At 49.1% G+C, this 15,860-nt stretch overlaps 1 protein-coding gene across 1 annotated transcript in view; it reads left to right on the top strand.

The window, feature by feature from the left end:
* Positions 1–320: 320 nt before the first annotated feature.
* The window catches only part of CIB4 (calcium and integrin binding family member 4), a 52,099-nt gene continuing 36,559 nt past the window's right edge, over positions 321–15,860 (top strand). The window contains exons 1-3 of the mRNA XM_063079028.1: positions 321–374; positions 841–875; positions 9,220–9,316. Coding sequence (XP_062935098.1) covers positions 321–374; positions 841–875; positions 9,220–9,316 — 186 coding nt within the window. The remainder of the gene's footprint in view (positions 375–840; positions 876–9,219; positions 9,317–15,860) is intronic.

Here is a 15,860-nt window from a genome sequence, read left to right as displayed (position 1 = left end):
TGAGGAATCTAAGGCACACAGAGGTTGAGTAGCTTGCCCCAGGTAACATGATCAGCATGTGGCAGATCTGGGATTTGAACCCAAGCAGTGTGACTCTTGAGCTGACAGTGTGATTCGCAACCCTACTTTTGGGCTGCTTTTCTGTTTGTTGTTTTGGGAATGATGTCTTTAGCCTGGAGAACCAAAAGAATCTGTTTCTTGGCCAACTCAGGGACTCAGGTAGAATGGGCAGAAGGTGGAATGTAGGTCACCATGGCAACCAGGTCAGCAGTTGAGCCCTTGGGGCTGAGGTTCTGCTGCTGGCAGAGAGAAGGGTTGGCATGGGGCAATGTTTGAGGTACCAGATGCACTGGGAGGACCTGGAAGAGTACCAGGTGGGTAGATCAGGCATGAGATTCTGGGCAGAGGTAGGCACTTCCCAATGCAGGTGGGACGAATGGGAAAACTCTGGCCTGAAGCTCTAGAGTTTACCAGGCAGGGGAGTGGTGGCCCCTGCCTTTGCTAAACCTGCGTGCATATGGCCCAGAATAGTCCTCTGAGGCAACCTTCCCCATCTGTCTCCTGCTCCAGAGCTCAGTCTTGTCTCTGATCTCTCTCTAGGTGTGTGTCAACTCTCTCCTTCCCAGGGCCACCAGTGACTGGGAGGAGGGAAAGGTGCCATCTCCTCCCCTGCCACCACCTCAGGCATCCATTCCGGAGGGCTGGGGCTCCTCTACTGCCCCAGCTGTGGGACAAGAGAGTGGGCTTCCCCCCATTTTAGCCCCCAAAGTGTCCCACTCACCAAGGAGCCAGGGAAGGCTGGATTGAGTGGACAGACCCCCTCTCTGTGATCTGTTGTAGGCCCTGACCTTCCTGACCAGAAATGAGATTCTGTGGTGAGTAGAGAGCCCCTGGGCCCCCTTCCTCTCCCCCCCCCTCCCTCTGGGCTTGGTTCTTTCCCTGGTACAGCCTCACCCTGGTGCCTGAATATGGTCCCTGCTCAGAGATCTGGAGAGGACCCCAGCGCTGAGGGCCCAGGGGCCAACGTTCCCAGGCCCCACCGGAGTTGAACATAACATCAGGCTTCAGGCTGCTATGCCTTCACTGTGATCCAAGACAGGATTTCCTCGTAGGATCACAGAGCTGCACACAGCCTCCCTGGGATAAGGAAGAAAACAAGGAAAGGACGGAGGGAACTTGGGTCTGCAGCCCATTTGGGCCATTTGCTGGCTGAGGAGACCTGGAGGCACCACTGGAGCTCACCTGTCCCTCTGTCGCTCCCTTGCTCCCTCCCCAGCCTCTCTTCAGTGCCTGCTATGTGCCACACACCCTGGGTCGTCACACCAGGGGTGTTGGAGAGCGGTCCCGGTCCCTGTTCTCATGCAGGAAAGGCTTCTGGCCAGAGACAACCACCATACAGCGTGGAGGAGCTGCAAATGCCTCCTCACGGGATGTGCGGAGTGAGTGGGATGACAGACGTGTGCCTGCTTGGCCCATACCACGTGCTCAACAAAACCCATCAGATGAACAAATGAGCTCACCAGGACACCTTTCGCGGGGTGGGGGAGGAGGGAGGGAGGAAACCATTCAGACCCTCTGGCCTGGGACCTTCTCCTGTCCCCCCATCTTCTCTGCTTGGACTCACCCTCTGCATTTCCCACTCAGGCTTTCAGGGGGCAGGAAATGACTTTGCCACAGGCATGAGACCCTCCCGGCACAAATGAGGATGAGGATGGCCAGGGCACAGAGCACGACAGAAATCAGGGACAGTCACCAGGTTACACTGTTTTCCTTTTAAAAATAATATTCACCAGCTTTTTTAAATATAGAAAAATATGACAAAACTCCAAATGACCCATATCCTACTACTCATATAATCTCTATTGATATTTTCTAAAAAGTAGCACATGAATAAAAATAGAGTAAGATCTAAAAAAGTACTATGTGAGCATGGCTAGAAAATTCAAATAACAAAGTTCTCAATGAGAAGTAAAGGTCTCATTCTCTCCTCCCAGTCCTTTTCCCTGAAGGCAGCCTCTGCGCACTGTAGTTTATCATCCAGCCTTCCAGAAGAATTTTCCACGCATAGACCTACATTTATCCTATTCATACTTTTCTGCCCCTCTTAAAATTTTTTTCAAAAAAAGAAATGTTTTTTCATTTTGGCCAGTTTTACATAAAACATAGAGATCTGCCTCCTTCATTGTCAGTGGTTATGGATCACTCCCTCATGCAGATAAACCATAATTCATCTACCAGCCCCAGTTACTGACATTAAGTTGTTTACGGCCCTCTACTTTTATAAGTAATGCTATATTAAACATTTTTGCACAGAGAGCTTACCCAACAGGTGAGAGTAAGTCCATCGGAGAAATTTCTAGCTATAGAAATGCTGGGCAATGGGTAAATACACTTAAAATTTTGAGAGGTGCAACAATACCGTCCTTTGGTTTATATTCTCGGCAATGGAGCATGACCACGCAGGCTCCTCTTTCCACAGCAGGGGCTTTCAAATGGGATTCTTTGATCCCAGGGCTCCTCATATGTGGGAGGAGTGAGTGTGGTGGTGGTGGCGGTGGTGATGGCAGTGGTGGTGGGCCTCAGAGAGAGAGGGGAGTGGGGAGGTTTGGGGTCTCTCTCTGGAACATCGCCACCCATTGCTATTTGTTCTGTGTTGGCCTTCTGAGAAAGATTTCCTTAGAAGTGAGCAATCCCTAGGGGCTCCTTGCTTCTGAGCTGCCCACCCAAGCCCTGAGATGGCCTCTGCCCTGATCCTGTTTCCAGCCTGTCTCCACCCTGAGAAGGGCATGGCTTGGTGTGTGTTTTGCTGGGCACCAGGTCCTGGTGGGTGCTGCCAGGGAAGGTTCCACTTCAGTCCAAACTTCTCTAGCAAACTTCTCTCAAAGCCTTATTGGCTCACCCCTTCTTTTGGCAGCCCCTTCCTAAGCATGAGGGACCCACACTTTGGGGCCTTGTAGAGCAGGAGTGAGTCAGTGCCGACGGGTGGGGATCAGGGTGCCGCAGCGTAAGGAAGGCAGCATGGAGGGTAGACTGGCTCAACTCCTGCTCAGCGTTTGTTTCTCCATATTGGACACCTTCAAATAAGACAGAGTGAGGCAAGCACTGAGGGGGGACAGGAACTCCACTATGGGTGGGGTGACACCAGAGAGAGTTCTCTGCTGCTTCAAACCAAGGTGAGTCTCCAGACCCTGGAGACCCCATCCCTGAGGAGTGGCTGAGGATGCAGAAGAGACGCCGAGAGCTTGGGAGAGTGGAAGATGCCCAGCCAAGGCTGGAGATGCTCCAGGGTCCTGGTTCAAAATGGGAAAGACACTTTGACAACACGGCCACTCTGCTTCATCAAGAGGGCACAGGGGAAGTACATGCTGACACGTCCATCAGGGGACACTGCCTACAATTTAGAGAAAAGAAGAAGTTCTGTGTTTGATACGGAGCCATCTCCAACGTTATTAAGAAAACGACGTACGGAAGGCTTCAGTTAACATGGAGAATAGAGCATTCTCTTTTATCTCTGTTTCCCCTACTAAAAGGAGAGTAAGTGACTTTTTAAAAAAGAAGAATGAAACCCCCAAGGACAAAAAGAACACAGCAGATGAGAGAGGTCCACAAAAATTGCAAAAGTGCAAAGCAGATAGACCCGTAATACATACTTAGCTGTGCACAAAGCTGAAAGAACATTGCCTGCAGGGGTTGGGTTGATGCAATCAAGAAGCCAGCAAGGCTCAGGAACCTCTGAATCCGGGGATGCAGTGTCAGGTGAAAACAGAAAGGTAGACTGAAAATCTATGTAATTCCTTCTCTGTCCCTGCAATCCACTTGGCACCCCTGTCCCACCCCAGCAGAAGACAGGAGCTTACCATCTGGACAGAGTTGAGCCAGAGAAGCTCCTGATTCGGGGCCACCAGGCACAATGAAGAGCAGGTGAGCTCTGGTAAGCATTCTAGAGGCTTGCTGTAAGTAAGACTCGAAAGCCAAGGGACACCAGGTATTTGAGGAAAGAATAAAAGACAGCCTACATACACTAAGTCATGTCGTCATGACTTTCGGGACAATGGAGATACTAAGAAGATTCCAAAAGCTTCCATAGAGAAGAAATAGATTACATCTGGAGAATCAAGACTCAGAAAAGCTTTGAACTTATGTTGGAAGACAGTGGCTAAACACCTTCAAAATTCTAAGGAAAATTTCCAATCTAGAATTAAGTCCTAGCTAAATTATTACTCAAGAGTAAAGGTGGAATAATAATATTTTTGACATGCAAATTCTAAAAAAAGTCATCTCTTATGGAACTTCTCTTAGGAAACTTTTGGAGAATGTACTCCATTAAAACTAGTACATAAGCCAAGAAAAAAGAAGACATGAGTCCTGGGAAATACAGGATTGCAACACAGAGGAAGGAAAATGAATTACAAGGATGATAGTAAAGGGAAGCCCAAGCATGACAGTGGTGCAGCTGGCCTGAAAAGCAAACAGTCCAGATTAGAATAAAGGAGTCCAGGGTTCCAGGAGTGATCCCTCCAAGAAAACAAAATGAACCTATAGAGCATGTGATGTATATAACCATATTGAGAGGAATTTCACAGTTCTGCAGAAAGTTTGGGGATAAAATAATGATGGATACACTGAAACCTAAGCAAAAAACAACAACGTGATTATTAACTCTGGAAAAAACAAAAAGCCTTGCAAGAAGGAAAATGTAATCATGTTGTACTAGGGAACTCAGCTGTTAGCATTGTTTGAATAATACATGTGTAATATATAATGATAATATATACACAAAATATTGATTAAGGCAAATTGTTTTATATTGGGAGTCTGAGGAAGGAGAACAGGTATATATAGAGAAATCTTTTCTTCTTATAGTGGAAGGTCATAAGATAATTTCTATAATGAAAAAATATCAGCAAATGGCAGTATTAGCACTGTATTCATAAATACTGTGTAAATATTAGGTAAAAACCAAGATAAATAACTAAATAAGGTAAAATGTTGCCTCTGGAGAGAAGGGGTAGAGAGGTGGTATGGGGTACTTGGTATTAGTAATTTTAATTGTAAGCCTTATAGAACTATTTGCATTTTTAACCTATTTAACTGTATTACTTTGGTAAACTAGACTGGTATATACAGGATGCTACTGTTTTTGTAAAATGGAAGGATACACACACTCACACACAGAGGAAGAATATCTCTGGAAAGGTACACACGCAAACTGATCATAAATAGTTTCCTGGAGGGGCACTGGGAGATTGAATATACTGAGGTTAGCATGGGTGTGTTGTCTGTCAAGGGAAGGGGGCAGCTTTGACGTGGACACCCAGCTCTCTGGCAGTGCCCCAGGGAGCAGGTGGCATGGGATGCTCAGGGGAGAAAGTGGCCATCATGGGCTGCCAAGGCCAAGTTTAGCCAGACGAAGCCCCAGTTGCTTTTAAACAATTTTCCTATGTGGCCTCTGACAGCATGTTGTGATTTTCCTATGAATTTGACAGAGAAATGTGGGCTGGCTAACAGGACAGTTGGATAGATTTAGCCAGTTGATAAAAGGTATCCAAGAGCCCGATAGATAGAAGTAAGCCTTGCAGGGAGGGTGGCTCTGTCTAACACTTTCCCACCTTCTTATGTGAGACTTACATGGGGACATAGAGGTCTGCTCACCAGATCTGAAGATGACACTTGCTGGAAAGGGCTGACCACATGTGACAGACTCTGGTCTTGGAGCCAGCCCCTTCCCAGCTCAGGGCTGCCTTGGCTTGGCTCTCCAAGAAGAGGCCTGTGCACCCTAAATTTCCAGCCTGTGGGAATTCTCTGTCACATTTTTTTTGGTCTCTGCAAGACCAAGATCCCTTTCAGCCTCAGCATCAGGGCACCCCTCTCTGACTTCTAGCTGAACCAGCTATCTCAGAAGCCCCTGCCTCCCAGATGCCACTTGTGGGCTCAGGCCTTCTGGCTGTGACTGTAGACTCTGCCGACCCTGCAGACCCAAAGAGGGCACATGTGGCTTCCTGGGTGGGGCACAGCCTGACGCAGGTTTGGATCTCTGTGGCTCCGGCCCAAGTTGGCCTGACTCCACCTGAGTTCTTTGGACTATGCTGCATCGCTCCGGGATCGCTTATGACACCATCTCGGATTGGATGAGGATCTGGTCTGGGAGCTGAAGCTTTGCTCCTAGTTCCTGCCCAGGCTGACCCAGCCATGAGGACACTCTTCCTTTTCAGCATCCCGGGAGGCTCCCAGTACTGTATAGTTGCCATGGCCTTGGCCTGGCCATCAGCTCCTAGATCCTCCCAGAGCACCTCAAGGGCAGCAGGGAGTGGATACAGGTTTGTTTCCTGGACGCCAAAGGCCTGGGTTGAGGCTCAGCTCTGCCGCTTACTAGCTGTGTGACTGTGGGTGAGCCTCGGTTTCCACACTTATCAAGCAGTGTGATATGAGAGTAGTAGAACCTAATCTCTCACAGCTGCTATTAGCACAATTAGATGATCACATCTGTGTCATTGTTAGAGCAGTGCCCAGCTCACAGGTCAGCGCTGAGAATGTGGTAGCTGTTATTTCATGATATTGTTATCCCCTTTTTGCAAAGGAGGAAATTGGCTCTGAGAAATGAAGCGATTTGTCCAAGGTCACAAAGCTTGGAGGTAGCAGATCAAGGGACTAAAAGCCACATTTTCAGGCTAAAGAAGGGGTATTTTTAGAACATCTGCAGGCTGTACTAAAGGGTAGAGAACCAGTGAACCCATGAGGTGGAGGCAAAGCCCAGAGAGCTGAGCCCAGGCTTGGACTAGAGGAGTGGAAATCCGGGCTTTTGTTGGAGCCATGTTTTCAGTCTTGCCAGTGCAGTCGAAACTCTGGGAAGCCTGTAGAATCCATAGGTGCCTGGGCCACCCTGACCTTGGATGAGAACCTCCAGGACACAGAATCTTTCAAAAACTCCCTACTTGATTCTAACGTGGGACCCAGTTGAGAACCACTAAACTAGAGGGTCTCAGAGGGGGGGGGCGGTGAACAGGATGCCAGCGAGAGGGACAGAAACCTCAAGCCACAGAATGCCTAAACTGGAGGCAGCTGGAGGGGGGGCAGGGGTGGTCACTGAGACTCACATTTTACAGAGGGGAAACTGAGGACCGGGAGAGGACTTAGCAGGTGTAAGATCCCATGGAGAGTTAGCCATGGAGCTGGCCTCCTCCCCATCTGGGGGCCTCCGAGCCCACAGACAGCCCTTCCCCGAGTCTCTGGGCTGAGCATAGAAGAGAATCACAGCCAAGCTGCCTGATTTCTGGCAGGCTAAATGTGTGAGTTTTTCAAATGGCTTTGACTTTTGAGTCCATTAGTGATTAATTCAGAGTTCCACTTAGAGCCGTCTGATCCATATTTGGAGGAGGAGAACATGTTGTGGCAGCCGAGATGCAGCCACGATTCATCCGCGGGCAGCCAGCCCACTGAGCGGCCTGGAAGGCAGAAGTCTGGGCAGGGCCCTCCCTCCAGCACCCCGACCCCAGGAGGCTCCTGGGGGTGGGGTTGAGGATCTGTCACCTGGGTGGAGGGTGAACCCTTTAGCAGTGGGCAGCACAGCCCGAAGACCCTGGTTTAGGGTTCAACCCTCCACTCTGTCTCTTCCCGACAATGTGACCTTGAGCACAGCCCTTAAGCTCTCTGAGCCTCAGTTTACCCATGTATAGAAAGGATCGCCCCTACACGTCTCCCATGGGGCTTGTTAGGCAGAGTTGATGAGATGACGTGTCTGAGTGCAGCCAGCACATCGAGCTTGGTGAGGACAAGAGGGGGATAGATGGTGGGGTTCTTCCTCTTTCCCTCGCAGGCCCTCCAGCGCTCCCCTCTCTGGGATCCCGGGGAGAGAGCCCTGGGGTGTGCAGCTCTGGCTGTTACACTTACCACTGTGTGACCTCAGGCAGGTTATTTTACTCCTAGACCTTCAGTCTCCTCATCTGTGAAAGAGATAGGGGTCCCTTCCTCACAGGATTGTTGTGAACAGTGAGAAATGTCTGTGCAAGTGGGCAGCAGACAGCAGGCCAGCCGTGCGTCACGGAGGGGACAGTGGGAGCAGGCCAGAAGGGGGCATTGCCTTAGGAGATTTTTAAAAGATGCATGAAACTTACAGGTTGGTGTGGTTTTATTATCACCTCATACCAGCAATTTTAACATTGATAGTGACAAAATGCTCCTTTTGGCTGGGGCCGACCACTCCCACTGCCCCTGCCCCTGTGGGCCACCAGTCACTCAGCAGCGATGACGTTCCTTTCCTCCTTGTTGACCTGCAGTGCCTACTGCTTCAGTCTTGTTCACATTGAATTCCCATCACAGCCCCACAAGAGAGGTACCCTACTGCCTTTACCCAGACGATGAAACTAAGGCTCAGAAGTGTTAAGTGAGTTGCCCGATGTCACACAGCTCTGCGTGGCAGTCCAGGCTCTGGCATCCAGGCCTCCATTCTCTCCTCTCCACTGGCTGCCTTGGTTGCTGGTCCTGCAGATCCTGCTGGTGGACAGGGACCTGTGTCCAGGATTGGGATGAGGGTTTCTCCTCTCCTGGTCTGGGGCAGAGCTCCCTCCTGCCCTCTTGCTCTCGGGGGCCACACAGTCATTTCACCCTCTGCCTGTCACTTATAAGCAAAATCCTCTGGACCAGTGTGGGGGCCTACAGGCAGACATCAATGATAAGAACCATTAGGAAGATCGCTCAGTCTAGAATCTGCTGGATCTGGCTTGCTGCCAAGTGGGCCTAGCATGGCCGCATAGTTCACTGGCTGCACGCAGTTTGGGTCTAATCCTGGCTGGTCCACACCCATCAAGTGACCTCTTTTCCCTGGGCTGAGGATGGGGCTGGGCAGATGGCCAGAGGTTGGAACACTGTCTTCCCCAAGGCTTTATTGATTTCTCGGTCTGTAACTGAGAGATTGGACCGTGATGATAGAAGTCCCTTGCAGCCCTGACATTCAGTAACTAACACTTGTAGAGTGTGTTCTGGGCTACAGAGCATGTTCACACGCCTCTCCTCATGTCTGGCTCAGCTTTGCAACCCCCACAGTTTGCTTGGCACGTTGGAAGCCTTGGGGATGCTTCCAGAAGGGTGGAAAGATGTATTACCGCCTTTTCTGTGTCAATCTATCCTCAGTCCCCCTTCCCCCAAAGACATCCCCCACCCTGCAGGAAGGGTCTCATTGGTCGCCTTCCCCCACCCATGCAGCCTTCATGCCTCCCTTCTCAGCATCCACGACACCTTCCTGAAGCTCTGCCCCCCTGGGAAGTACTACAAGGAGGCCACACTGACCATGGACCAGGTCAGCTCCCTGCCAGCCCTGAGGGTGAGTCTGGGAGGTGTTGGGGGGGGTGAGGGCAGTGTCACTGGGACCTGCTGAGGGATGAAGGTGTCAGGAGGGGAGGGCTGGGGGCAACACTCGGTTCTGGGGGAACCTCCAGGCAGAGGATCCAGCAGGCCATGGTGTCCAGACGCTCTTCACACGCATCTGGCCTCCCTCCTCGCTCGTGTCAATCCCAGAGCAGGACAGGTGTGGGAACTGTCCCCGTCTCTTAGGTGAGACCACAGTGTAGAGAGGCACAAGGCTTGCTCCAGACCTCTCAGCTGGGAGGTGACCATCCTCCGGGGCTGCTGTCATTCCCTTTGGAGTCTTAGCTCGTGGCCCACTTACTTGACCCCCACCTCAGTAACCCCTGCACCAGCCAGTTCCCTCTGCTGTTTTCTTGCACCAAACTGGGGTGAGGGGAGGTGGGGCTCCCCTGCAGGACCATCAGGGCCTTGGGGATGCCAGGGTGCCACCTCAGGCCATCTGTCCAGCCTGGCTAGACCCTCTCCTCTTCTGCTCAGGCTGCCTGAAGGACATCAGGCCTTTTCTGGAGGGACTGAGAATGTTCCCACGTTCTTGCCCAGGAAGCAGGAGTAGCAAGACTTGGAGCCTGGGAAGTGTCCTCCCAACCTGCCTTTTCTCATCTCTAGGCATGATGACGAGCAAGAAGGACATTTATATTTCTGCACTAGCCACCCTCCCTGAGCTGGAGGTTCCTGTTAAGTAGAGGGGGAGTCAAATGCTCAGATCCCCTTCTGGCTTTCCCCACTTTTCCTGGGCTGAGTCCCACATGCCTCACACCAGGACACACACACACACACACACACACACACACACACACACACAACCCTGCCCTTGCTATGGGAGCGTCCTTGTACAAACCACTTCCCTGGATCTGTTTCCTCACCTGTGACATGGGTGGAGTGGGGGGGTGGCTGGGAGTTTCCACGCACTTTCTGGGGCTTCTGGCACCTGCATGAATTGTCAGCACTCCCTCCACCCCCCCATCCTTTAGGGACAATCCTTTGAGACTTTGTCCCTGTTATGAAGAGGCCCTGCCCTTCCCCCAAGGCTCCTCTGGAGGAGCCCAGAGGCGCACAATGAAAGAACTCCCAAATCATTCCTGAGATTTTAATTAAAATCTGTGCATTGCATAGAGAATTAATGTCGGGTTAATAAATCGCGGGTGTTAGACTTCCCTGTTTTTCGTTCGGATCTTGGCTGAATAATGGTTTGAGTTTGTCATCATGCAATCAGAGCTCATCTTCATTTCTCTCCAGAACAAGATGGGCTCTGAGAGGCCCAGGGGCCTGGGGAGCAGGGGGCTGCCTCGTGAGAAAGAGACATGGAGGGGCACGCACGCAGAGAAGCCAAAAGAAGGAAAGGGTGGGGATGTGTCGTGGGGGGCGTAGCTGGGAGAAGCTGGGGCCTCGGAGTGGAAAGAAGCAGAATCCTCAAAAAGGTGAAATAATTGGAGAATGTGCCTGTGCCAAACATAAAACATGGAGCCTGTCCTTCTGGCACATTCTACTCACACTCATCTCCATACCCACCAACCCTCTCCACGCTGCCACAACCAACCACATTCACACCCCCACAGGCACACATGCATACATACATGTGCTCAAACATGAATACACATGGTGACTGGGACTTCTCTCAGATCTAAACCACCCACTAGGGGACCAGGGACAGCCAGAGAAGCCAGGCAGGATGGGAAGCTTCTACCTCTCCTCCCCAAGGTGGGAGGTGGTGTAACTGGTCAGTCCCAGACTCTGAATCTTAAGACTGGAAAGAAATTTAGAGACCACCCAGTCTAGTCACTGTCAAATGCTCCCTACCCTGTTTTAACCCATGGGAAAACTGGGGCCCAGAGAGGGAAAGAATTTTCCCAGGGCCACGTGACGGCAGAGCCAGGACCAGCCCCCCACTCTGGGGGAGTCTTGCAGGACTGTAACCCCAGGCCAGGCCCTCCACTTCTAATCAGGGCTCAGCTGAGCTCTGACCATGTGCCTGGGTCTGCCAGGTGCTCTGGGCACCTGGCAAACACCTGCCTTGGGGGGGGTGGCATAGAGGGTGTTGGTGACCCGTGCCCCCTCGTCTAGTAACAGTCTTGTCCCAGCAGGGCCCCCAAAGGAACAGGCAGTGGACTAGGATGACAGCCCAGCACTCACATTTTGCGTATGTTACATCTCCTAGTCTGTAAGATGCAGACTTCCCGTGCTGGTCAGGGACCTGGCAAGGGTGAGCCATCGTCCTCCACACCCTCCTTTATGCTCCCCACACACTCCCCTCTTCCATTCCAGGGGTGGGGAATGGGTGATCTGCAGTTCGAAAAGACCAGGGGAGGGGCAGATGGAGCAAGGTCAGCTCTTCCAGGCCATGCCCCCTGGACACTCACCGCCAACCCAGAGCTTGTTCATGGGAGAGTGCCTGGGAAGTGGGTTCTTGGGCCACTTGACTTTAATTTTATTTTCTGATTTCATCTTTTTATTCCTAAATGGTCATCATTTTATTCTATTATACAGAAAAAAATCAGTTTACTGTAGAAAAACTGGAAAACACAGAACAGCAAAAATAAGATAAAAATCATCCGTTCACCCATCTCAATGGATGATTGCTAGGACCATTTTGGCTTATTTCCTTCCAGACTTTTTTCTATGCAGATATGTCAATGTTTATGGGGATCATATGACTTTTTTGTATGTTGCTTTTTTTTTCTCTTTCTACTTTGGTTTCTTTGCTGCTTTTCCAGCTGGTCTTGAACACCCAGGTCTAGATGGTCCCAGGCATAGGTCCAGGTCCAGGACAGTGCAGGTTTCTCAACAATACAAGGAGACACTCCTAATTGTCAGAGATGTGCACACAGGGAATGAGCTCCCTGTTACTAAAGGGAACCAAGGGGGGCCGGGCAGGCATTTGGCAGGGGAGCTGTAGCATACTCAGCATCAGAGGGAGACTGGACAAGACAGTGCCCTCCTTACCCTGTGAGTCTACGGTCCTGGTCCTTTTGTGTCATCTATCACAGTATGTTCCAGACTTTCTATTCCAAAAAAATTATTTTATTTTATTTATTTTATTTATTTTTTTTTTTTGAGGAGGGACTAGAGATGCCAACTTTTAGTTTTGCCAAGTAAGGACAATAAAAAATATGTCATTTACAATCACCATCATTTCATTTTTTTAATGTTCATTTTAAAACAAAAATGTTTAAGCTTCTAATCCCAGAAGCAAGAACAGTTCTTTCCATACATATCCCTTTTTATCCTTATTTTTTTTTCTCTTTGTTGTCTGTTGTCAAGAACTCTGTCACTGACCCATCAGTGGTCCTCAGACTAGCTTTTGTAAATTTAGATCCAGGGTGAAAGTTTCTTTCCATATCTTTCCAATCCTGGACAAAGCAGAAAGCTTGCTTTCCTAAATGCGCAAGGAGAGGAGGCTTGCTGAGAGGTGGAGTCCCGGGTGGGCCTGTGTCTCTGTGGCCTCACAGACAGAAGTTGCATGACTCACCCTGCCCAGAACACTTCTTTGGAATAGCCTTTGAGAATTGGGCCCCAGGGAGCTCGGATACTGATATAACTTGGCTCAGGGGCTTGCGTGGTCTGGGAAGAAAGTTCTGTTTTCTTAACTTGGGTTCACTGGTGGAAAAAGAAGGCTTATTGGGAAGGGTCTGCCCATCAGTGGAAAGCAAGGTGAGAGAAGGTTCTGGGGAACAGAGGGAAGCAAGAAAGCCTGCTGACAAGAGTATCCTCCTGGGTTGGGACGCAGTGCCCCTTTTCTCTACTCAGAAGTTTCTGTTTTCTTTTTGTCTGCTGTATTTGGTATATTTAAAAGTGAATTAGCTCAATGTTTCTGTTCCTGTAAATAAGGATCTTGCTTTCTGTAAACACCAATGAGTGTGGCGTGGTGTGACTCAGGTTTCTAGTTTCCAAGCCCAGAGCTGTCTTTGTGTCCACCCGGGATGGCCAGCGGCAGGCCTAAGGGAAGACCTCAGGATCTCAGGGCAGGTATGGCAGAAGCCTGCCCACGATCAGAGCCACCTCAGTCCTCTGGCTTTTCCCCACCTCCCCCTCCAGGGTTCCTGCAGGCAGATGGTCTTTGCACAATCTTGCTCCTGCGCAGAGAGGTTTGGAAACCTTCCTGAGGTGGAAGGAGGTCTGAGCTGGGTATGGCTCCTAAGATTCCAGCTCCGTCTCAACTTCTACCTATTTCTGAGCCTTTCTGAGCCCTGCTTCTGGGCTGTGGCCTACCTGCTCAGAATAGCTTGGGAAGAACTCACTCTCAAGGCTGAAAAGTCCTGATGTTTATTCAATCTCTCAAGAAATCCCCAAAGAGAAGTAAGGGCGGTAGTCTATTTTTTTAAATTTAATTTTCAAAATTCATTTATTTTAGTTTTTAAATCAAAATCATTCATGCATGACGAGTTAAGTCACCCTACGAGGGTCGCCCCATTTCCCCTTCTCTGAGGCAACAGTTTCTGCTCTTAGGTGATTCTTTTGGTGATCGCCTCCATGTATCACCTCTTCCTGATAGTTCGGCTTCTGACTTCCCTCTAGAGAAGATGTTTAGGTCTTTCTCCTCCCCTTATGCCTGTCCTACATACACATCACTCCCCACTCCTTGGCCCTGCCAATACAGTTATATGATAATTCTGTGTAGATCAATATCCAGTGTTTACTTTGTTAGGACTGCATACACTATTCAGAGCTGAGCCATGAAATAAACTGTGCTCACTTCAGTTTCTGCACATTTTCGTTTGTCTTAGATGTAATTATTGTTTTTGCTTAGTTTTCTATGTACTTATCTTTAAATCAACACCAAACATCTGCCAATTGTTTAAACCTCCTCCAAAGGCATTCAGAAGTGATCGAGTTTGGACATGTCCTCCCAGAACTCATGTGGAAATCTGATCCCCAGTGTGGCAGTGTTGGGAGCTGTTTGAGCCATGGGGGCAGATCCCTCATGAATGGATTAATGCTCTCCCTAGGGGTTGGGAGTAGTGAATAAGTTCTTCTTTTATTAGCTCCCAGAGAGCTGGTTGTTTAAAGTACCCTGGCACCTCCCCTCTCGCTCTCTTGCTTTCTCTTGCCATGTGATCTGCTCATACCTGCCGGCTGCCTAGGGCTTTCTGCCATGAGTAAAAGCAGCCTGAGGCCCACTCCAGATGCAGCTGTCCCAGAATCATGAGCCAAATAAACCTCTGTTCCTTAGAAATTACCCAGTTTCAGGTATTCTGCTATAGCAACACAAAACGGACTAGCACAAGAAGTGAGAAGTTTTCTAAACATTTTGTTTTCTTAGAGGAATTTCTCTTGGAGCCTTCCAACCCACTCTGTCAGGACAAGGTTGCCCACGGAGCCTGGATCCTATTACTGTATTGGGACCTCCTCTCACAATCATCTCAGATTCTTTTCACTGCTCCCTTGGATCTTGCATTTCCTGTCTTCCTCTCTCTTCATTTACTACCCTTGTTTTGGTGGAGCACATCCTGTAGGAGCATTCAGATAAAGTGTGCATGGCGGTAAATGTTTTTATACCTTACACATCTGAAAATGTCTTTATTCTTCTCTCACACTTGACTGAGAGATTAGACAAAATTGAATTATAGGTTGGATAGGCTAGATTCTTCTTCAGAATTTGGAAAGCATCACTCTATTGTGTTTAAACTTTCACTGTTTTTATTAAGAAGTCCAAAGCTTTTCTGTTCCCTGATCTTTTTCTGTGACCATTTTTTTCTTCTTTCTGGAAACTTGTAAGCTCCCCTTTTTGATCCACTGTTCTGAAATTTTTAACAATACTCTTTGGTTTGGGTCCTTTTCTGTGTGTGAGGCACATGGGGGAACCCATTCAGTCTGGAAACTCATGTCTTCAGTTCTGGGATGTTTCCTTTAATTATTTCTTTGATAATTTTCTCCCTATGCTTTCTTTGTTCTTTCTTTCTGGAACTCCAATATCCTAATATTGTACATCTTGCATTGGTCCTTTATTTTTCTTCTCTTCTCTCCTATTTTTCATCTTTGTCTCTTTATTCTTCTTTCTGGGAGATTTCCTCAACTTTACTTCCAACTCTAATTGGGTTTTGCACTTCTGCCATCGCTGATTTAATTTCCAAGAGCTCATTTCTGTTCTTTGATCTTTCCCTTTTTTATAGTATCCTCTCCCTTTTCCTGGATTCAGTACCTTCTCTGATCTTTCCTTCAAGGTACTCTTCTCCACTTGCTTATTTGTGTCCTTGTTTTTCATGTCAGAGGCCTTGCCCAGATATCTGGTGATCGTCTTCTCATAATTAAGAGTGGGAGTTGCTTGCTAAGAAGCTCTTTCAAAGCTTGAGTCCCTGGGTGGTTTTTATCAACTGGGAGCTTCACTGGAAGGTGAACACAAGGGCCATTTCTTGAGGATTCCCTAGAAACACCAGGAATAACGTTGTGCCTGCGAGCATCCTAGAGCCAAGTCAGGAAAGAGGCCCGGCGGGGTCTCAGAGTTCAGCACCCATGTGTTTTCTTGTTCCCCAGTCCTCAACAGTGTCTAATGTCCCCCTCTGTTA

The sequence above is a fragment of the Cynocephalus volans genome, chromosome 14, assembly GCF_027409185.1.
Source record: "Cynocephalus volans isolate mCynVol1 chromosome 14, mCynVol1.pri, whole genome shotgun sequence".
Lineage (NCBI taxonomy): Eukaryota > Metazoa > Chordata > Mammalia > Dermoptera > Cynocephalidae > Cynocephalus > Cynocephalus volans.
The sequence above is the reverse complement of the archived record's forward strand: the minus strand, read 5'-3'. Positions and strand labels throughout refer to the sequence as shown.